Source organism: Ochotona curzoniae, unplaced genomic scaffold (genome assembly GCF_017591425.1).
Source record: "Ochotona curzoniae isolate NIBS_2020 unplaced genomic scaffold, NIBS_Ocur_1.0 contig_43, whole genome shotgun sequence".
NCBI lineage: Eukaryota > Metazoa > Chordata > Mammalia > Lagomorpha > Ochotonidae > Ochotona > Ochotona curzoniae.
Genome location: NW_024466218.1, coordinates 18959331 through 18983426, shown reverse-complemented (window position 1 = coordinate 18983426; position 24096 = coordinate 18959331). Strand labels below are relative to the sequence as shown.

The 24096-nt window shown below is 46.5% G+C and overlaps 1 protein-coding gene across 3 annotated transcripts in view; it reads left to right on the top strand.

Annotated features, from left to right (window-relative positions):
• The window catches only part of LOXHD1 (lipoxygenase homology PLAT domains 1), a 147119-nt gene extending 123444 nt beyond the window's left edge, over positions 1 to 23675 (top strand). For all 3 annotated transcript variants that reach the window (XM_040984720.1, XM_040984719.1, XM_040984721.1), the window contains 6 exons: positions 1511 to 1685; positions 3162 to 3347; positions 15400 to 15570; positions 18591 to 18723; positions 19673 to 19831; positions 23171 to 23675. In XM_040984720.1, coding sequence (XP_040840654.1) covers positions 1511 to 1685; positions 3162 to 3347; positions 15400 to 15570; positions 18591 to 18723; positions 19673 to 19831; positions 23171 to 23651 — 1305 coding nt within the window. In that variant the 3' untranslated portion in view covers positions 23652 to 23675. The remainder of the gene's footprint in view (positions 1 to 1510; positions 1686 to 3161; positions 3348 to 15399; positions 15571 to 18590; positions 18724 to 19672; positions 19832 to 23170) is intronic.
• Positions 23676 to 24096: the final 421 nt, after the last annotated feature.

Below are 24096 nucleotides of genomic sequence, written 5' to 3'. Positions count from 1 at the left end.
GTCTACTCCCACACACATATGCATACACACACACACACACACACACACACACACACACACACACATATATTCACAAGCATATACATACAGGCACACATTTACATGCATACATTTACATGCATCAAGCACATGTATACATATGATTGTATGCAATGCAGATATATACACGTGCATGTACACATATGTGCATGCATGCCTATTCACAGAAATACACTGGTGTGTATGTATGCACATGCACACAACCACAGACTCAGTTTCCCCAAGGAAAGAAACCTGTTGCTGCTTTTCAAGACCCCACTTTCATAGTTCCTCATTTTTATCTACCACATGCGACCCTGTCCCTGCAGGCTGCCCAGAACACGGTCACTACTACCCACTCTTCCAGACTACAGGGGAGAGTGCCCAGAGTGTTGACAGAAATTGAAGCGAGTTGGAAGTCCCAGGCACTTCCTGTTCTAAATGTGACCTCAAAGCTAGAAACTCTTGGCAGCCCAGGCAGATCGGAGAGGGAAGGCTTGACTGCAACCTCACAATCTCACAAGCATGACCTTGGTGTCACATGAGCTCTGGGCTTTGCAACATGTGTGGCACTGCTGTTGTGCCTGGTCTGCATGTACAGTGGATGTTAGGAACTGCTGACAGGGTCACAGACTGAAGGTTTAGAACAGCAGACATTTGCTGTGACAGCTCTAGAGGTTTGAATTTGAGGCTTAAATTTCAAGATCAAGGTGCGGATAAGGCCAAGCTCCCTTGCTGAGCTTAGGAAAGCATATGTGCTTGGCCTGTATCCCAGCTCCTGCTGGATTCCTGGCCCATGGCAGCCTCACTCCAGTCCTCACAAGATGTCATTCTGCTTGTTTTCCCAAGTTTTCAAGTTTCCCCAGGGTATAAGGGGAAAGGACATGGAATGTCTTGGAATGGGGCTTACCCTAGCCATTTCACCTTAAATAATTACACCAGTCACAGCTATGTTTGTAAACAGCCACATTCTAAGGGACTGAGATTAGTAGGACTTTAACATGTGAATTTGCAAAGGACACAATTCAGAGCCTATCAACTCTGTCCCAAGCAGCCCATAACTCCATGGTCCACCAAACATGGTCAGTGCCAATTCCCGGCAATGCCTTCTTTCTCCATTCAGTCATTAGCAGGTTTTCTTTGAGCCAACAATATGGTGCTCATACCACAAATTGTAAGTATTGTACCCGGCTCCCAGTGGTTTGTGGCTGATGGTGGCTTAATTCATCTTTTCTGTCCCCCATTCAGCAATAAGTGTCCTTTGGCTACCTCTCAGGATTTCTAGTCCCAAGCCAGGTTCCTCACCATGGGGATCAAAGTCCTTCATTCTAGAAAGGGCCCATTTTACACTCCAGGTCTGAATCACAAGGGCTTGTCTCAGGTCTGGTGTCTTGGGTCATTGGGTTCAGTGGAGGGACTACATTGGCAGGTGTGGGGGGTTGCTGCTGGAGGTGAGGGAGGGCATTTACCCCATGGCTCCCCCAACCCTCAGATCCTCCTGAAGAATATGAACACGGGAGATCTGACCATGTTCTACTATGGAGACTGGCTGTCCCAGCGGAAGGGCAAGAAAACCCTGGTATGTGAGATGTGTGCCGTCATTGATGGGGAGGAGATGATGGAATGGACCTCCTATACGGTCACAGTGAAGACCAGCAACATCCTGGGTGAGTCACAGGGTCTCTTCCAACTCCCTCTATTCTTATCCCCACTTATTTTTAGGTCTGGACCCTGATTTCCTGGTGGGGCATTTTCCTTTGGATGTTCTCCCCAGAGCCTGCCTTTGTCACACTGTCTCTTTATGTTTGGACAAAGTAGTTATTCCCAAAGACAGCATCTGCCCCCACCAGTCTCTCTCAGGATGTAGAGGAGAGTGTGATTACAGAGTTGATTGGCAACTTTAAAATGCTTGGCTCAGAGCCTACACATGAACCTCAGCACCCCCTGGGATCCCTACTCCCATTTGAATGCGTGACCACAAACTGTTAATTGCCACCTTTGGCACTCGATGATAGGACAGAGGTGTGACTCCAGGGTCCTTGAGATCTGAGGTTGTTGCAGATAGTGGATCAGCAAGGTACTGGCAAACCCTGAGGAGGGTGCACAACCCACCTGGGAACTGGGGACAAAGATCCCAAAGGGCTTCCCAGAAGGGATGGCAAAATGAGGTTTAAAAAGGCAAGCAGAGGTCACATATGTACGGGAGATACCCAGAGAAACGGTCCCACTGGGAAACATCCTAGTATGTATGAAAAGTCTGGTGGCAGTGCCTCCTGACTACAGCCTCCTAGGCTGTAGTGCTCCAGGAGTGGTTGCCAGGAGTCTGGCAAACTCACACTGACTGTGCAGGACTAGTGAGGGGTTACCCTGTCGGTCATGGTAGCTTAAGTGTGCAACAGAAAAGCGTGCAGCCAAAGAAATGAAAGGACTCTGGGCATATGTGATGAGTCAACAAATCTGGCAAAGTTTATTTTGGGTTCCTCCCATCTTTGTTCCTCTTCCCAGCCTCAGTGGAGCCTTCACCCTTATTGTTGAAAGCCGCGAGCATCCACATGCTTTCAAGTGCATTGATAAGTGCACAGATAACAGCAGGGTGAATGTCCAAGGACCTTCACAGGGTCACCTCCTCAGGAAGCAGTTGCTGTTTAACAAGAATCAGCATGTCTTTTTGTCTTAAGCCAATAACAAGAAAGCACTCATGTAAAAGTCATTTGGAGTCAATATGGGCAGCATGGGATAATTCTGCTTCCTGCTAGTCCTACATTGTGCAGGAGGTAGCCTGTCGTTTTAACTGTAAGGGCAGTTTATAAGGAATGCTTTTTAAGTCCAGGTGCATTTCCTCAGCAAAAGATGTGTCTGTACTAAGCCATCCATCCTTTTTTTTTATCATCCTTTCTAACTATGACTCCAGTCAGACCCACAGCATTTATAAACCCCCAACATAAGGTGAATGATACACTTGGAGACCCTGAATTCCCAGCACACAAATGACCTCTCCTCAGCTCCCCAGTTGGCCATGTTGGCTCTGTATTCTGTCCTCCTTTACCTCCTGATCACTCCTCCCAAGTCTAGGCCCAGGCCAAAGCAGGATGACTGAGTATGGAAAGGCTAGCACCTATAACTTCATCTTGCCCACCCCCCAGGAGCAGGCACTGATGCCAACGTATTCATCATCATCTTTGGAGAGAACGGGGACAGCGGAACCCTGGCCCTGAAGCAGTCAGCCAACTGGAACAAGTTTGAGCGCAACAACACAGATACATTCAACTTCACCGACATGTTGAGCCTGGGCCACCTGTGCAAGCTGAGGGTCTGGCACGACAACAAAGGTAGCTTCTACCCAAGGCTGGACTGGCTGGAAGGAACGGCCCCCTACCCCCAGCTTCCTCCCTGAACCCCTTCCTGGCCCCATGGGCAAGCAACCAATCATGGTGGGCCTGGCCCCATGGGCAAATGAGAGCCTGTGTCTTTGCACAGATGCTTGAGAGGAAGTGTAGTTTCTCCTGCCTTCTCCCCAGGCTACTGATGAGTCTTTATTTTTGTGTGATGTTGGAGTTTAAAGTCTTAGTTCATGTGTAAGAATTAAGAAAAAAAGCGTTGTCTCACCAAATTCCCTTCTCATGGGCTTTCTATAAAGAGTTGTGTTTATTTACTTAGAATATAAGTAATCATGTTCATCTATAAACATAGAAATAGAAACCAAGTGGAAAATGTATTTTTAACTCCAAAGTACCTAAGGAATACTCTGCCTCTTCTGTAACTGTGATGAAGTTCCATGTTCTCCACACTTCTTTGGTTGTCATGTGTTGTCTTCAGACCACTGTATTTTCTCTGGTTTTGGGGCTGTACTTCTATAATGAATTAGAGTAGAGTTGTTGCTCAGCCCACTTCACCCTCCTGATGCACACTCTATTGCATTCTTAATTCATCTCAGTGTTTTCAATTGCAACCAGCCTTGGCCAAGCTGTCTCCCTTCTCCAGCCTTTTCTGAGTCTTTCCCACCAGCCACCTGGACTTCTCCTGTGTGATTTAGCTCCTCTCACTTCTTCCAGATCCTCTCTTAGGTCACAGGTATTCACCGTGGTCATTGGCTTGTAGTAAGCATAGTAAGCAGGGACTTTTTTTTTTTTTTTACTATTTTCTTATTCTAGAGGCATCATATGTTTGTGGAAACTCAGAATACATGCTCAACTGTCCATTATGAGCCCCTCATTTCCACAGGAAGGAAGTGGAACAAAACATTCTGAAAGGAGAAATGTCTCTGACCGCTTCCAGTCAGGCCAGAAAGCTGGATGTATTATGGGGTGACTTTCCTTTCCCAAGAAGAGAAGGTCATGCCAGAGCCATTTACAGTGTCAGTGTTACATTCACAAAGATAGTCAGAAAGAGTGGAGATGCCTGTGTCAAAAACCCAGTGTGGGCATTTGAAGCAGTAGTTAAAATGCTGCTTGGGACACCTACATCCTATATCAGAGTGCCCCTATTCAAGTCTTGATTCTGCTTCCAGTTCTAGCTTCCTGTTAATGCATATCTTTGGAGGCAGTGATGACTCAAGTGCTTGGGCCTTGCCATCCTTTAGGAAGGCCAAGATTAAGTTCTGGGCTCTCGGCTTTGGTGTAGCCCCAGTACTGACTATTGCAGACAGTGGAGAAATGAACTAGTGGATGAAAGATCTTTCTTCCTCCTCCTATATCTGCCTCTCAAATGAAAATAAATTTTTTAAAAATTAAAAAGATAAGGATAGGCATTTTGGGGCAGCAAGTGAAGAATGTCTGAGATGGAGTCTTACTTTTGCTTCCCATCAGACTTTCTGATGAAATATATCTTGAGACATGGCAGATAATGGTTCTAACCTGAATGGAGTTTCTTTGTGGAAGAAACCCAATGAAGGACAGACTCTGTCTATCTCCACTCCTCTTCACATGTTATTTTGTCTTTCAAATCAGTTAAGCATCCTTAAATAATAATAAGGCTGTATTTCTAGGGCAATCATCCAAGGGTCTTTGGGCCTTCTGAACTGTCCAGGGTCCTGACTCCTCCTTGTCATCTGACTAGAAGCTCCATAGCCTGATTTAGGGTTGCTGTGTCAGAGCTGACTTTTTTCAACCTGGCCTGAAATAGACATCCCGATGCCTGGCAAGTTATCAAGATGGCCATGCCTCCCTCTTGCAATTCACAATATAAAAGGAATAGAGTTGCCAACCTCAGAGTGAGCTAATTCATGTGCCTTTGGCCAGTAAAGATCACTGCTTCCATTTTCACCTTATCTAACTCTGAGTCCCACCTGACTGAGTCCTTTACTTCCTGGCTGACCTCCCTTTTGTCATCATATCTTTGATGCCTGCTCTCACCTTCTAGTCTGTTTTTCATGCTGAAATTTCCAGAGTCCTGCCACCATGCTATAAATACCCACTTCCTTCCAATCATCTAGGCAGGTAAAGCTTATATATTTGAGAAGAACATCCAAAAATCCATGCTGTAATGTTGTATCCATTTTTTCTTCTCTCCTATTTTCCTTGTCTTATCTGATATGTCACCTCAAACAAAGTGAGCAACCTAAGTCATTTACTGCTGCAGCAATCCACCCAATGTCAGTACTAATACCAGTTAAGAAACAAAGTATTGTCAATTCTCTTTATTCAGAGTAGGTATACTCTTAAGAGTTACCATGCATTCGTTCATTCATGCATACAGAACCATTGGAGAATTCTAATATTTCAAGTAAGGTCCTGGAAGAAAAAGAGGAGAAGGAGGAATTAGCTCCACATTTTGAACTTCCAACCTGACATGTGTTTGAGACAAAGCTCTCATCTTGCAGGGTATAAAGCTGTGGATTATTCACCTGCCATGAAATCACAGATATGCAGTGCCAATTCTAGTGTCAGGCTTTCCTTGATATAAACTCAATACAGGAAATGGAAAACCATATTTGTTTTCAAATGGCAAATTGATCCAAGGCTTCACTTCTAGGATGACCATAGCAGCCAGAGTGGGGCTGGTCTGAAGCCAGGAGCCAGGAGTTTCTTCCAGGTCTCCCATGTCAGAGCAAGGGCCCAAGGACCTGGACCATTTTCTGCTGCTTCCACAGGCATATTAGCAAGGAACTTGATTGGAAGTAGAACAGCCACAACTTGAAATAGCACTCATGGGATGCAGCACTGCAGGCAGAAGAATGATGTGCTCTGTCTCAGCACTGACCCTGAACTGCCTTCTGCTGCTTTTCTAGGTACATTAGCAGGGAGCTGGATCGGAAACAAAGCAGTCAACACTCCCATATTGGCTATCAGTGTTGCAAGCAGTGTATTATCTCACTGCACCACAATGCCAGCCTTTTACACTTAGCTTTTAATGATTATGTGAGCCAATGAGTAAACTGACAATAAATATCAACTTGTGGCAGCTTGTGAATCCTAAATGGAGGCCCCAGAATTACACAGATTTTTCCAGACTTCCATAGGGATCTCTTTGTCCTATCTAGGTGTTTGAGGATCTCCAGATATAATACATCCTGTCAGACAATCCTACTGAGGCATTTTAATTCTCCAAGCAAAGGTAGCATGGATCAAGTAGTAAGACAGAGTGTCTGAAAGTGATCTTTTTTTGGTAACAGGGTCTTTGCATATGCAGTTAAGGATCTTGGATTAAATCTTCCTGGATTTAGAATGAGCCTTAAATTCAGTGATGACTTGAGTGCTTGTAAGATGAGGACATGAAAATATGCAGAAGGAAGATCATGTGAAGATGGAGGCAGAGACAGGAGCTGGAGGTAGAAGTTAAAGTTAAGGAAGTTTAAGGATTACTGGAAGCCACCACACCCAAAAAGAGACCAGGATGGACCCTTCTTTGAAGCATTCATATGGGAATGATCCTATTGACACCTGGAGTTCAGACTCCCAGACTAAAAGTTGAGTCCTGTCCATGAAGCTCAAGTTTGATTAAGTCCTCCAATGGCCACTGCCCCCTTCTTCAAGACACCAATTTTCCACATAACCTAGACTTTTCCAGTTTTTTTGGTGCATTTTTCTTTGAAAAAAGATTTATTTTTATTTTTATTGGAAAGTCAGATGTACAGAGAGGGTGAGAGAGAGAGAGGAATATCTTCCATCTGATTATTCACTCCCCAAGTGACTGAAACAGCTGGAGTTGAGCCAATCAAAAGCCAGGAGCTCAAAGCTGCTTCTGGGTCTCCCATGTAGGTGCAGGATCCCAAGGCTTTGGGCCATCCTTGACTACTTTCTCAGGCCACAAGCAGGGAGCTGGATGGGAAGGGAGACTGCCGGGTTTAGAACTGGTGGCCATATGGGATCCTGGTAAATGCAAGGTGAGGACTTTAGCCACAAGGCTACCACACTGGGCCCCCTGCATTTTTCTATCATGCTAGTACCAGTGCCTCCTATCTTACTACCAAAATCCTAGAAACAGCTGAATCAGCACCATGGACAGCTCTACAAGCCTACTCCTTTGGCTACTTGTTACTACTGCACATTTTAGCATTTACATGCCAGGCTCTTAAAGACCTGAATACTCCCTCACTCCAACCTGGAATAACAGAAGACATTTTCTTGACCCCATAGTGAATTTTGGACTTGCAGAAATTTTCCGTTATTCATATGATTCTTTTTCCGTTGTAAGCAGAGAATTGAGTCTCCTATAACCAGACAATTGAGCTGACTACAGGCCCAACAAGAAAGAATATCTGTATCCTCCTGAAGCCTGTGCAGTTTGAATACTAGGAACAGGAATGAGAGAAAGAAGTCCAGGGTCCATTGCCAACCTCCTCTTTTTCATTCAAAGATGTAAAAATTTTGATAGTAATACAAGCATGTCTTCTCTCTGTGTACCACATTTCTTATTTAGTGTTTAAAACTTTGCCACTACATTATGCTTCAGTTTCATGGAAATTTATGAGGACAAATATATTTTTTGAGAGTCTTTCACAAAAGAAAACATGAAGATTCCTAGACAGATACCATTTAAGGCAAGTCACAAATGTTTGACTTAATTTAAAACACAGCAGTTTTCCTTTACTGAGTCTACTTTTCTATCCTTTTTGCTTATCTAGCAATTTTTAAATGAAAAAAATTAAATATACACTAAAGTGAAGGGAACTGCCATGTGTCCATCACTCATGTTCAACAATCTCATGATTTGTCTCACCAGCTATACTCTTTTTCTTTATTAACTTAGTTTTTGTTGAAAGAAAATATAAAATTAAATCTTCAACTCCTGTCATTCCACCCTGAATGTGATTAATGTGTTTCTTTTTTTAAAATGAACATTTTCTTACAAAATCACAGCACCACTTTCACACTAAACAATGACTCCATTGTATCAATTGATTTCTACTCCACAACAAATTTCCAAAATCCTGGATACCATGTAAATCTGCTCAGTATTTATATTGAGGACATTGGTGAGGAATGCAGAGCATTAAGGAGATACTATGTCTTGATGTATTACAAAGTACACAGAAGTCCCACTTTAACACTGGCATGGAAGAGTGGATGCAGAAGCCAACAGAAAATAGTCAGTGCAGCAGCTGTCAGTTAATTGTTGCATTATAAAACTCCTTCCTGATTCTTCATCCAGTGATGATCCATTAGGATTATGAATGGAGATTTTCTAATCCTGCCATTTTTTATCAGCTTACCAGCTGGAAATTTTCTGTTAAAAAACTGTCCCTAAAGCCATCTGATTATCATGAAATATAGTTTATAGAGGCAAATCAAGATAAATGATTAACTCTTCCCCTTAATGCAAGTTGCCCAGATAGCTCTTGCAATATTGAGCAAATTATAACCACAGTGTTTATTTCCTAATCTATCTTGCTGTTCTTGCTTCTTCTGGTTAAGCTAAAGCTCTAGCAAAATGAAGAATATTTTGTGTTACCACATAGACTTAAGTATTTTCTTTTGAATAACATAAATTCACTGAAATATAAAGGACCTCATAAATCATCTATTTGGGTTTTGTTTACTTTAATTTTTTGATAATGTTTACATAGTTGAGAAGGATGCATGTCCATGTTGACCACTGATTAGGGTGAGAAGGGTCTAGAATTAGGAGAAAGTGGATGAGACCATTGTTTCCAAGGTTTTTTCTTCTTCCCATATCTAGGGGAAGAGGGGAGAAGCTGCTTCCAGTCTCCCAACCACCTCAGTACCTAGGGATGGGGAATGGCCACCCAAAGTCATCTCAGGATTCCTAATGTGGAACATGCTCCAAGGGTTCTGCTCAGGTGGTTTTGATAGTTCTGAAAGGCTGTTAATTGCTCCAAGGATGAGAAAATCCTTCCAGGGTCCATTGACTGACATAGTTCACCTTAGAGTCTCCATTTATTTGCTGTCACTGCTTTGCTGGGGGAGTTATCAAAGTTTTTCTACCCTTCCTCCTCTGCTATGGTACTAGATGTCCTCTGCAGGCCTCAGTGGTCTGCCATATCCTCCATATGCATTTGGGTATGCTATTCACTGCTCCATCTTCGCGATTGAGGAGGCCCCAATCTGATACATGCACTTCATGGTCAGACTATAGATTCTTTGATTTTTTTCCCCCATGGTTGCAGTTCTGAGTCCAGTGGTTCAGTTGGGGTATCCCCAAAGAAACTTCGGCTGAGGTTAACCCCACATTGTACAGATGAGAAAACTGAGGCATTATGATATTATAATATGATCAGTAAGCTAATATACACGATTGAAACCCAAATCTGTCAAATCTCAGAATACCACCCTGGTCAGCCTCTTAGATGATGAAGATAAGTATTTGTGGACAGAAACCAACTAAATTTTTTTTAATCTTTCACAGTGAAACAATGGCATATCAAATCATTCACTTTTTTAAGGCTGACCTTAAAGACAATCATACAGAAATAGATCCCCATCCACTGGCTTTCTCAAATGCCTACAGTAGTTAGGAATGGACCAAAATAAAGCCAGGAACCTGAAACTCCACCCAGATTCGCTGTGTGGGTGGTGTAAACCAGCTGCTTGCCCCCTTTACCTGCTGCCTCCCAGAAAGCTGAACTGGTGAGTAGGGCCAGGACTCAAACCGAAGTACTCTAATGTGGGATGAAGGCTTCCCAAGCCACATCTTACATGATAGACCAAATGCCCACTCTATACACAGACTTTGCTGAAGAAATAGAGTTACCCAGATCATCCCTTAACCAAAGATTGCTTATAAGGGAGAACTTTGTTGAAAAAGTGAATTTTTATTCAAGAAGAATTTTCAATGGTTTTCACTAGAATAAGGAACTGACAGGTTACATTTAAAAATAAAAGCAAAGTATTAGGCCCGGCAAGATAGCCTAGTAGCTAAAGTCCTCTCCTTGAATGCACTGGAATCCCGTATGGGCACCAGTTCATATCCCAGCTGCTCAACTTACCATCCAGCTTCCTGCCTGTGACATGGAAAGCAGTCAAGGACAGCCCCAAGCCTTGGGACCCTATACCTGCACAGGAGACCTGGAAGAAGCTCCTGATTCCAGGCTCTGGATTGGCTCAGCTCTGGCTATTGTGGCCACTTAGGGAGTGAACCAGCAGATGAAAGATCTTTCCCTCTGTCTCTCCTTCTCTCTGTAAATCTGACTTTCAATAAAAATAACTAAATCTTTAAAAAAAAAAAGCAAGGTATCAATTCTAGATGTAATGAATACAAAGTCCTGTGGTGCTCTTAAAGGTCATAAACATTGGTTCTAGGTCCCTGTTAGACATGCCAAGAAAAGTAGACAGGGTCCTATTTATGAACTTAGTAGCAAAGATTGCCTAATAAATCTGTGTTCATGAGCATGTGAATAGTTAGCCAGGGGCGCTTGTTCGTCTGGGGATTCCAGAGGACCTCATGGAGGGAATTGGACACCTGAGAAACCCAGAGGACAGTCATACATTTAGACCAGGGGAATGGCTTGGTAATATCATGAGGAGTGAGGAGAGGCTAACAGGGTGTGTAATGAATGGCTCCCCACTGGAGTGGAATATCACATAAAGTCTCCTCTAATTAAGGCAAGAGGTAAGATGACTAGAGCTGGAGTGAAGCAGACCCTGAACTTGTAAACACAGCTTTACCAAGTCTTTCACTCCATCAGAGCACTTGAGATAAAGTAATCAGTTCTTCTAGGATAGGCCATTCCTCCTCGATAACACTTTATAAAAAAAAAATGTATTTTATTTATTTGAAGGATTAACAGAGAGGGAGGGAAGGTGACATAGACCTGCCATCCACTGGTTTATCCTCCCTTCCCCCCACCTCCGGCCCAATTGACAGTGGAGGCCAAAGCCAAGAACCAGAAACTGCATCCTAATCTCCCATATGGGAGGCAGGGGTCCAAGCACAGGTGCACCAGAAGGAGTTAGATCAAAAGATGAGCTGGTCTCTGCAAGTACTTTGATATGGGGTGCTGATGTTACAGGTGATGACTTAATCAGATGTGCCACAACACCAGTGCCCCAGTAAGGTTTAAAATTCTTCCCTTCCCCCACTCCCCAAATACCATCTCCAGTGCCATTCTTCCTTGTTCATGCCTGCACAGTGACTGTGGACACTCTTATATTCAGTAAGCACTGTTGTAGCCATTGGAATTTAGTGTCAGGTAGATTAGCAAGACTCCATTGTCAGGGGCTCACAACCTAGCAGGAGAAGACAGACAAGAGAGCAAATAAAAATAAAATGGTTTCAGATTGTGAAGTGGGTATATGGTGATTGATGGCAAGGAAGGCAGGAAGAGGAAGTTTTTACAAAAAGGACAGTTAACAAAGTCTTCCCTGAAGACAGGACATTTGATCTGACGCCTCTACGATGAAACAGTGTTGGCATTCAGAGTCTGGGGAATATCCTCCCAGACAGACAGAACTGTGAAAGCCAAGTTTCCAAGACAGGGTTTCACCTATCAAGGTATAAAGAGGCCAGTGTAGGTGAAATAGAGTAAGTGAAGTTGTGAGTGGCATGAAATAAGATCAGAAGAGTGGAAAAGAATTAGATCATGTCAATCCATATGGTTCTTGGTGAGCAGTTTGTATTCAGCTCTGAGAGTGATGAGGAGCCATTCAGAGAGTTTAAATGGATCAGTGACAAAATCTGATTTATGGCTTTCAAAATCACTCTCCTACTCATGGAAGAATATTTATCATAGCTGTGTGTATAGAAATAGAAGTTGGAAGAACAACAAATTACCCATCAACTGGGACAAGGTAGATAATTTGTGGTACATACATGAAACAGAATACCAGCTCACAATGACAAATAAGGGAACAGATGTTCATATCAAGAGATGGGTTGTGGTGAAAAAGGGAAGGTGTCAAGTATTGTGGAGTGTTTGCTATCTCTGTGTTTAAATAATAAAGCACAACCCTAAGGGGGAAGTTTTACAAAGAAATGGATTCTCTGATAGTTTCAGATAGGTCCCCACAGGTCAGTCAGGGCCAGGTTGTATGTCTGGCATCTGGCTAGTGCTGGCCACACAGCCAGGCTGTCCCTTGGTGTAGAGGTAAGAGTAGGATCCTGTGTTGCAATCACCAGCAAACCCTGGTTCCAGTTGCATGTTTGGTAAGTTCTTTGTGGGAGAAAGGGCAGCCCTGTCAGTAACATCCAGCATTTTCACAGCAAAGCAAGTAAACCAATAGTAAGCCCAAAGCTGATGATTAAACTTCCTTTATGTCAATAAAGTTGGAGGTTTCCCACCAATGACCATGGCAGATGTCTCTCTCACCACTTCTTACTTGCAAAGAACCTCGGTAATGGGATGAACCACTGTTACCCTTTCAGAAAACAGGGTCAGGGGACACATGGGAAGGGAGACAGACTATCACAGAGCCCAGGGCATCCTGGGCAAAGCAGACTGCTTCTCTGAGCGCGTTGTTCCACATGGTGGGAGCACCAAATTATGTTGGCTAAAACTCAAGATCAGAATCCCGTTGTCCCTTGGCTCACCACTTCGTTTGTCAGCACAATGCTTGGCATGCAGGGAGTATAATTCAAGAGTTGAGTAGAGTGAAGAGTGCCTTCCAGCAGCAGTGACAAGTTCTCATGGCCACCTCTGCAGGTGATGCATGGCCCAGCACTCAACACACTGATACACATACTTGCTCAGAAGCTCACAATCCCCTTTGATTTCCTATTACCACAATATTGTAGAAAAAGACTCCCCGAGGGACATGTCTCAGTTGGATCAGCAAAGCATCTTCTTTCTCTCTGCCTTCCTCTCCTTTTCTTCCTGTGTTGTTCCAGTCTGGAAGCCTTTGAGGATAGCTTCAATCCATCTTGTCTGTATCATTTCCAGACCAAATGCACTGAGGTTTGCTGAGTACCTGAATCAGTTTCACAATAGTGTCAAGAAAGCAGTCAGTCTGTAAACTTACAGATGGAACCTAGTAAGGGGGAAACCTCCCTCTGGTCTCCCCTTGCTGGAGGCTGGGTCCTCTTATCCTCCCCCTTGTCCCAAGGTCAAGGTCCCCCACAAACTGCCTGCATCTTCCAAACCCTTGAACTTGGGCCCTGTGTTTTAGGGCTGGCTCGAGCTTCCACACATTGTGGCTCCCAAAGGGCCCGGTGCTCAGCCACCCTTTCAGTGCTCCCCCTCTCCACCCACAGACCAGGGCCAGACATTGGGTGTAGACACCATAGGAGAAAGCCCACCTTGGCCACCTTCGCCAGAGGACCCCTTCTTCCCACCCCCACCTTCCTCCCACCCCTGCCTTCCTCCCTCTCAAGGGGAAAGCAGTGCTTCCAAGCCCTCACAACGGGGCCTTCTGGGTCCAGGGAGAGGGTCCCTGCAGCCCAAGCATGCCATTTTGCCAGGAGGGTAGTTGTACCCACTCATCCCCCAGCAGAGAGAGGGGATACCAGGGCCACAGACATGGTTCTGCCCCTTGCCACCCACACAGCCTGCTGCACCCTCCTCCCCTCCCAGCTCCCCTGACATGTGCCTGCTCCTGGCAAGTTCAATAAAAGTCAACTTGGGGGGGGGGGGGAGATTATTGAGTTAAAACACAAAGTTTATTGGTTAAAACAAGCAAACAAACAAAGAACTCACTCCTGCTCAACAGGAGTGTTTAAAAAATTAACTGAATTGTTTTAGCACTCGCTGTTTACTAGTTTCCTAAGCATCTATGCTTACAAAAATAATAACAAGCCCTTTCTAAACCTGACATGACACTATTCCTGGACCACCAAGATGTGCACCCCTTCCACAAACCACAGCACACCTCCCAGCCACAGTCTAGGTAGCTAAGCCACTCTCTCAGAGCATCTCTTTGTGCTGTGTACCCTTGAAATCAGAGGCAGGTGTATGTTGCTTTGGGCAGTGTCTACCACTGGAGAAACACCTATAGGTGTGGCCAGTGGGACTGAGAGAACAAAGTGAGAGCAGAGCCTGTGTGTGCATTCCTTGCAGAGCTGCCCCATACATGTGTCATGAGTAGTAAGTATCATCTCCAACACCTGCTGGGCCACAGGAACTTCCCCTTGCATAGTGACACATGGCTGAAGCAGGTGTCAGCAATATGCAGCTGTCACAGCAGATGCACCATGGCTCCTGCCTCATGGTTCTGCCACTGTAATGGACACACTTGTGAGGAAAGCCTTGCCAGTTGCAGCATCAGTAGCTGTGTTCAAAATGAGGCTGAGAAGTGTAACCTTTAGAGAATCCCATAAGGAGAGACCAGCTTCCGATTCCTTCGAGGATGATCGAACAGCTTAGCCCAGCTCTCTCGAGGTGTTTGGGATGCACTAGGCAACCATTGTCTGCCAGAACAAGATGAGGCACCAGGAAAAGAAAACCAACTAGGGCCCAGTCCCTGTCCTCTGGTGCTCACGTGGAGAGCAGAAGTCACATACAGTGACAATAGAGAGGGCAAGGCATGGTTGAGGCAGGTTCTACAAGAAGACCTGCCAGAAGCCTAGTGGGCAGCAAGGGAGGCTTCTGGAGAATAGGTGATATGAGCTAGGTGAATACAGGTCTCATGAAGTAGTAGGAATCATTCTTTAGCTTTGTGAACCTTGAAAGCCATGCATTCCTTAGTTCCAGAGACCTCCAAATGAATATGACGAAAGCCATGGCTTTCTCTTCAATAAAAGTCCACATATAATTGTGGCACAGTTTCTCAAAATTCAAATGAGCTGCCTAACTCCCCTGCATAGATTTCTCTTAACATTCATGAACCCCGAGTTGAAGGAATTTGCAAATCCTCTGGGCTGGAGAAACATTCAGAGAGCACCCAACCCAGGGCTTCATGTCAGCAACAAGGAGAAAAGACTCAGCGCAGGGCCCCACAGCCAGTGAGCCACAGCCAGTGAGCCACAGCAGGAGGGGAAAGAGGAGGGTACAGAAGTCTGAAGCAGGAGGAAGAGCAGGTTCAGCTCCCAGTCCTCACAGTGTGTCTTCCACAGGGATATTTCCTGGCTGGCACCTGAGCTATGTCGATGTGAAAGACAACTCCCGTGATGAGACCTTCCGCTTCCAATGTGACTGCTGGCTCTCCAAGAGTGAGGGTGACAGGCAGACCGTCCGTGACTTGGCCTGCGCCAACAACGAGATCCGTGAAGAGCTGGAAGAGACCAGTAAGGGACCAAGTGGGGGTCCAGCCCAGCAGTGGGTGATGCTTAGGCTGAGCCTTCCACAAAAGGAGGCGTGGGAACAGCTGGAGGGGAGACAGATGCCCAGGGAAGGACACAGTGCAAGGGCACCTAAAGAAGGAAACCACTAAGATGCTGGTGCCCACTCACAGCCCTGAACCACAATGATGATTTAGGTAACAGGAAAACCCACTGGGAACAAGTGTACCCAGACCCAAAGGCTGGGCTGGCTAGGCTGGCTGGGCCAAGCATTCTTGGTGTGAAGCCCTCCCAGTTTATTCTTAAATCATGGGTTTCATCCAATGGATACAGGTGGCAATAGCTGCTGAATCATGCCTTGCTAGACACAGACTGCATCAGAATCTGCTATTTCCAGCAGCCCTTTTCCAATATTTGTTTCTCAGGGGCCCTTAAAGGAAAGAGGTCCTTTTATTTAAGATTTATTTATTTTACTTGAAATACAGAGGGGAAGAGGGAGAGACATAGAAAGGACTTAAAAAAAAAGCCAGAGGTGGGATGAGCCAGGAGCATCTTCCAGGTTTCCCATATGGGTGCAGGAACCCAAGGCCTTTGAGCCATCCTCTGCTGCTTTCTTAGAACATTAGAATAGAATTAGATGAAACATGGAGCATCTGGGACTCAAAATGGTGCCTAAGTGGAATGCCAGTGCTATAGGTGGAAGATTCGCATGATAAACCACATCAGTCCCAGGAAGGGTTCTTGAACTCTAAGGTGGATGCCCACAAAGGGAGGGGTGTTTTTAACATGCCTGTCTGAACCCGCACCAATTGGGAAAAGGTTTAGCAGAGGCTGAGTTCAAAGTAATGAATGGAATTTCCAACATTAGTTAAATGTTCTAAACATTTAATTATTTTAAAGCAGAGTGTCAGAAAGGGAGAATCAGATTGGGGGAGAGAGAAGATTAGCTTTGGCTCAACCAAGGCCATAACCTGGAACTGGAGACCCCATCTGTTACTTCTTGAGTACATTAGTGGGGAGCTGTATTTGGATTGGAAGCAGAATATCCAGGACTTGAATCAGCATTCCGATATGGGATGGTGATGTCACAAATGGCAGCCTAACTTGCTGTGCCACAATTCCAGGATAGTCAACAGTAGCTACAGGAGGAGGCAGACCTCCAAATTTTAGTGTATTTGCACAACAAAATTTGTTTCTCAACTCCTGTGCTACACAGGCCCACAAGAGACTCAACGGGGACTTGCCCATTCTGATTTAGGGAGCCACACTCTTTCCCCACATGTGCACACCATTTCCAAATGTGGCATCCACATTTCTCTGCAGAGGCAGAGAGATCCTGCAGGAAGCTCTTCCCCACCTTCCTAGCATGCCATCTCACCTCCTGTTAGTGGTACCTAGTCTGGTGGCTCCACTGGATGCAAGGGCAGCTGACTGGGCAGTCTCTTACAGGCTCTGGAAGAGAAACATGGCTTTTTGATAGGAAACCACTGACTGCCCCATCCCTGTTGTCTGTACTCGCTCATGATGAAATGAGCTGTCTGGAAAAGTAGCAAGTGCTGGGTTCCCAGCAGCATTCAGATCCATTGGTCTAATTTTCTGTAGAAGGTTCCTGCCCAGACTCTCAGCTACTGTAATTTTATCTCCTGGGGAGTTCCTGGGTGCCTGCTTTTAGCTGGGATGTTAGGAGCAATTCCTATGACTTGGTGACTCGTGATCTGTTTGTACTGACCTTTGCATAGATAGGTATTACTCTCCCTATGGATAGCCTCTCTCATGTCAGTGGCATACTGCAGGTGGTATTCATCAAGGCAGTGCTCTGCAAATGCCTCACAAGCTAGTGAGAGCCAAAAGACAAGCCCCTTTTACCCAAGTGCCATGTGAGCATCCAAGGCTTGTTGGCTCATTGGTGATAAAGGAGGAGAGACTGGTAAGGGAAGGATGTTGACAGAGCTCTGGGGCAGAGAACAGCATGGAGACAGAGTGACTGCAGTGAGCAAGAGAGAAGATACTAGAAGATAAAGAGGGAGAGGCAATGGGAGCCCAAGTTCTCATCTTTTGGTCCTTAATGCAAGATTAATACAGTCTTTCTTTTGAAACAAGATTAATTTTATCTATTTGAAAGACGAAGTTATAGAGAGGGAGAAATAGAGAGATCCGACTTCCATCCACTGGTTCACTCTCCAAATGGTTCAATTTCCTTGGCCAGGCCAAAGCCAGAAGCCAGGAGCTTCACCTGGGTCTCCCACATGGGTGTAGGGATCCAAGTACTTAGGACATATTTTGCTGCCTTCGCGGGCTCATTACCAGAAGCTGGATCAGAGGTAAAGCAGCTGAGACTCTAACTGGTGCTTATATGGGATGTCGGGGCTGCAGGCAGCAGCTTCACCTGTTACACCACAGTGCCAGCCCCAAGGTTATTTCATTTTGTCATACAGTGCAGTTAGTGTTCACATTCAGGGCTTCAGAATGATTGCTGTTGCCACTAGAGTCTACCCAGTCCTGGCACCTGGCATCCTCAGAGCCAGTGTTGGAAGAGTGAATGCCATTGTAGACATACCAGGGACCTGAAAGGAAAGGACCAGTATGGTTCTGCTTGTTGGAGGAGTTCAAGGCTCTCTGGGTCCTTTCGCTGCTGCTTTCTGTAACTGGCCCCTGCCTCTCCACCCTGCTCTCCTGAGGCTCTAATCTCTGCTTTGCATTATGGGGTCTTACCTGTCCCTGAAAACTGCCCCCGTGGCTCTCCAGGTCTTCACCCCTACCCCTGCCCCATTCCAAGGGCTCCTTTAGACTGCTGGTAAAGAAGTTGCTTCTGAAAATGAAAAAGGGGAGCTTTCTCTTACCCAGAAACCCAGGCAGTTCTACTCAGAGCACCTCCATGGTGGTACCCGCTGCCCCCAATCCCAGGCCACAGCCTAAGAGTGATTGAGGGCTCCAGAAAGCAGTGGGAGAGGCTAGCCATGGGCCCCTGAACTCCTAGGGGCAGTCATTCCCCCTCTGCTCACCCCCTCCCACCTCCTCCCTTGCAGCCTATGAGATCGTCATAGAAACGGGCAACGGAGGTGAAACCAGGGAGAACGTCTGGCTCATCCTGGAGGGCAGGAAGAACCGATCCAAAGAGTTCCTCGTGGAAAATTCTTCCAGGCAGCGGGCCTTCAGGAAGTAGGAGGAGGGTGCCCTGGGGGCAGGGGGAGGGGGGGTGAGGTAGATTGGAGAGGGATCCTCCCTCACACACACTCACCATGATTCCTTTCTTGATGTGGGCATAGGGATACACATGAACATAACCAGTAGGTTCTTGTTGAGGACCTGCTGTGTTGCCAGTCCTATATGCAACCAGAGACATACGAAAGAACAAGGAGAGAACTGTGCACATGCTGCAAACACCACCCCATATCTGTATGGATGCCAAGCTCAGGCTCTCTGCCAGCAGAGCTGCCTCTGAGCTGCCAGGTGTCCACGTCATCCCATACTCTCCCCAGGATTGTGGTGACAATATCCCCTCCCTTTGGCTCCCCATACCTTGCCTGAGTCTGTCCAGGCTACTGTAACAAAATGCCTGCAAACCACAGAGATGCTTTGTTCAGCACACTGGAGGCTAAGCCCAAGGTCTAGGCACCAGCAGGAGCAGTCTGCTGAGGGCCCTCCCATCTCCTGGTTTACAGATGACCTTGCTGGGTTCTTATACAGAAGGGGTGCAGCAGCTCGCATTGCCCTAGAAGTATCCATGTCTCCATACCCTATTATCCTACCCATGGCTTTGCAAGGACAGATCCATGACCCCAAGAGCGGGTCTGTAGCTGGGACCCCATTCCCTACTATTACCTAAATATCACTGCCCTCCTTAGCCCAGCCTCTTCCCTAAACTACCCTGCTTGATGACAATACCATTCTTTGGTGCTGGAGCCCGACAGCTGGCAGGGATCTTTAATTGCAATTGTCTTGTCCCAAAGCTGCAATGAACCCCTCAACAAATCAGGGCTGATGTCAGTTCATGATAGCCATCCTAGTCCCACTCCCTAGCCCAGTTCCTGGAATGCAGGTACTCAACCGATGCCAACCTAGTTTTGGAAGGATGCACAGCTCATTGGCCAATCTTTGTTTCCTTCAGGGGGACTACAGACACGTTTGAATTTGACAGTGTCTTCCTGGGGGATATTGCCTCCATCTGCGTGGGCCACTTGGCCAGGGAAGACCGGTTCATCCCCAAGAGAGAGCTGGTGTGGCACGTCAAGACCATCACCATCACCGAGATGGAGTATGGCAATGTGTATGTCCTGTGTGTCTCCCCCAGTAGGGGGCAGGAGCTGAGGCTGGAGCCTGGCAAGAGGGCAAGGTGCAGGGAGATGTCCTCTTAAAGGCTCAGGTCACCTACAAGACAGAAAGGGGCAGGCAGATTTTACTATTCTGCCTCTGCCTCCAGAGGCAGGGAACTGAACCAGATGACATTGAATGTGCCCAGCCTTGGAATTTAGGGAAGTATACTGGAAAATCTAGTGGTACCAGGCAACAGAGCTTCTCCTGGCCCTCTCCCACCTCCCTCTATGATGAGGGAGATGCCCAGTTTGTAGCCTGTCACTTGCATGATTGTTGTGGTGAGAGGTTGCTGTCCTGCAGGCACTGTGGGGACCAGCGACAAGGCAACCAGTTACCTGCCTCTGAGCACCCCAGATAAGGGGCCTCGCACTTCTCCCTTCAGAGCCTACTGGAAGCAGGGGTATTTCTGGAGGATTAAGGATCTTAGTTACCTGGGCAACACAGCCACCCATTTGTCTAATTAAAGTCACTTGGTAACCACTGCCAGAAGCCAGAAAGAGCCCTTGGCTCTCTGGAAGATGGGACAAAAAGATTTGTTTATTTGAAAAGCAAGAGTTATACAGGAAGGAGAGACACTTCCCAAATGACTACTAAAGTGAGAGCTGGGCCAGTTCAAAGCCAGAAATCCTGTATTCCATCCAGGCCTTCCATGTGGGTGGCAGGGCCTGAGCCATATTCCACTGCTTTCTCAGGCACATTTGCAGGGAGCTGGACTAGAAGTGGAGCAAGCAGGACTCAAGTTAGCACTCAGGTGGAATGTTGGCATCACAGGCGGTGGTTTAATCTGCACCATGACACCAGCCCCAGAGTTTTTAAATATAAATCATCATTTCTTTTTTAAAAAATCTTGATTTTGAGCAATTAAACTTTAAGTTGTATTTGGAAGGCAGAGAGATGCAGAGGAGTTATTTGCTGTCTCACTGCTAAAATGCCAGCAATAGCTGGGGGTTAGGCCAGTCCAAAAGGTGGGAGCCTAGAACTCAATCTGAGTCTCCCATATGGGTGGCAGGAACCCAACTACTTGCCCTATCACTCGCTGCCTCCTAAGGTGTGCGTGGGCAGGAAGCTGGGACCAGAAGTGGAGTCGTGACCCAAATTTAGTCACTCTGATGGTGAAATTCAGACATTCCAAGCTGGTCTTAGCCACTGTGTCAAATGTCCACCCCAATGTAGATCATTTCTTTTCACTCATTGTTCTCTGCCATTGCCATTCCCTTGCTGGTCATCCTGCTCCCCAGTGTCCACCAGGACAGGCTGATGTGTGTCTCCCTAGAGCCAGAGCCTTACCTTACATCCCACATTTTGGTGAATTTCTAATTATGTCTATTAGACAACATTTCCTTACATCCATATACCAGGGATTATTTTTGAGGCATTAAAAACAATGAATTAAACACATACCAGATGACTTGGAGCAGTTCCCAGTAAGCACTGTTGAGTGAGAAGCGCGAGATGCAGGCAAACATGTCTCATGGGATGCTGTTTGTAAGGGGGGCACTGCCTTCCTCATATGGCTGTGTAGATACTCCCGCCTATGCAGGGCTGGGTGACAAGCAGGGAAATTTGGCAGACTACAACCTGTTACATGGGTTGTCTGAGGTGACGGTGGGATGCTAAAATGGAAAGGAGCGAGATAGAGCCAAGCCAAAAGAAAGTGAAGTAGTGCACATTCGGAAAAACATGAGTTTTGTTTTTAAATGGAATTATGTATATTAGTGGGCATATGCACAAAGAAATGCTTTTTCAAAGAATTTCAAAACAGCCCCAAGACATTCCCCTCTAAAAATTGTGATCTGCATCAACATTCCAACTTAAAAATGATAAAGTGGAGGAAGAGCCATCTCCAAATAGAACAGCTCATCAACAAAACATAGTTCAGTGGCTCTCCCTGTGAGGACCAGGCAAGTCTGAACTCCAAGTTACCTTGAGCAATGGCCTCTCTTCTCCAGTTGTAACTTCTCTTCTGGTGAAATAGGAGAATTGCAAGGCTCAGGCTGTTGTGGAAGTATATGTGATGCAAGAATGCAAAGCCCTGACATTTGGACAGCATGCTTCAACCCAAATTCTCATTGTTGTTCAAAACTAGAGTTTGACCTTGCTGCACTGGGTAGACTCTGCAGTGCTGCATTCCTAAGGCCACTAGCTGCTGATTTCCAAAGCTGTTGTAAAATACTAGCAGTCTGTATCAGGAAGAACTATTGCAATTGCTTAGCCTAAACTAGCTTTGTGGATGAGTACAGCAAAGTCTGGGTTGGAGATGTGACTTGCCCCAGGACATACAGGTCGTGGTGGCAGGGCCAAGACATGCCCAACCCTATTTCTCCCTGGGCAGCCTTCTCCCACTGTGTTCTCAGACTTGCTCCTTCAAAGTTCTTTGACTCATGGTCATTACCCAGAGGCTAAGCTGGGAATGGGAGGAGGCAGGTGAGGGAACTTCTGCATATGTGAAGGTTTCTTCAGCAGAGACGTTTGGTAGCCCCTGTTCTCTGTGCACACACTCCTACCTCCACATGACGTGCACACTCTCACAGATCAGCTCAACCTTCCCACTCAGCTCTGCCTGGGATGGTCACTGCAGATTCAGCAGCCTTCACCAATGGTGACAGCTCCAGGTAAAGGTAGGAGTCAGACTCTTTGAAAGCGCTCAGTGTGACTGATGGGGAGTGAACTCATGGGAGAAGAGCAAGTGACAAGTCAAAAGGGAAACATGAGGGGTGGGCTAGATCTGTAAGATCTGTCATACCATGGTAAAGTCTCTGCATTTCCCTTACCCTGATAAGTCATTGGGTGGTAGTGAGCCCAGAAGTGGCACACCTAGGCTTGCATCCCAACGCATCACTTGGCTGCCATGGAGGGGATGGGCCACAGTCAGTGAAAAGCAGGGAGACCAGGTGAAAGGCTGTGGTTGTTTTCCAGGTAGAAGATGATGAATGGATGGAGCAAGCACTGCTGCAGGGCAGGTAGAGGTGCTGGATGGTGTCTAGGTGGGCTGGCACTGGCTGCACTTTAAAGGCAGGGTCAACAGGCTACACTTCAGATTGGATAGGGAGTCTGAGGATGCAAGCACTGAGGAGCACCTGGAAGGATGGAGGCTGCACTCTACCATGGATTTAAAAATGAACAAGACCCCAAGATCATATGTTAATGCAGACACTGCCAGCTCAATACCCTCAGCTGGGGAAGGAGTCACTCCCAAGTGATGGGGTTGGAGCAATGAGGCATGGGTGAGCTTGGTTGGGTGAGCCCCTTGACAACACATATGCCCTTCTTTCTGCCCACCTCTTGGAACCAGGTACTTCTTTAATTGTGATAGCCTCATCCCCCTCAAGAGGAAGAGGAAGTACTTTCGGGTGTTTGAGGTTACCAAGACAACAGAAAGCTTCGCCAGCAGGATTCAGAGCCTAGTGCCTGTCAAGTATGAAGTCATTGTGACAACGGGTTATGAGCCCGGGGCAGGCACTGATGCCAATGTCTTTGTGACCATCTTTGGTGCCTATGGAGACACGGGCAAGCGGGAGCTGAAGCAGAGGATGCGCAACCTCTTTGAGCGGGGCAGCACTGACCGCTTCTTCCTAGAGACGCTGGACCTGGGGGAGCTGCGCAAGGTGCGCTTGGAGCATGACAGCAGTGGCCACTACTCAGGCTGGCTGGTGGAGAAGGTGGAGGTCACCAACACCAACACTGGAGTGGCTACCATCTTCAACTGTGGCAGATGGCTGGATAAAAACCGGGGCGACAAGCTCACCTGGAGAGACCTCTTCCCTTCCGTCTGAGGGGATGGAGGCCCTCCCCAACCCCTGACCATGGCCTTGGGCAATTGTCTGAAAACCTTTGGGAGCTGAGGCTGAGGAACAGCAGGATACTGGGAACCTCATGTTTCTTCAGAGGCCACTGTTTATGGCTGGTTCTTTGTGGGGAATCCTGCTCCTCATGGCCCCAGTCTTAGAGACCACTACTGTCACACCAGGAATCAGAACCAGCTGTGCAGGAATAGCTTACCTATCCTAGCAGTGATGACCAGGCTGGGACTTGCTGCAGGGTGTGGATAAGAAATTGGGGCATTACCCAGGGGAGAACAGTGGGGAATATGAGGCCATCAAGGACGACATGCTCCGAGCATAAACCAATTAACATCCCCTACACACACACACACACACACACACACACACACACACACACACACACACACACACAGAGCTAGGCTAATTAAATTACTCC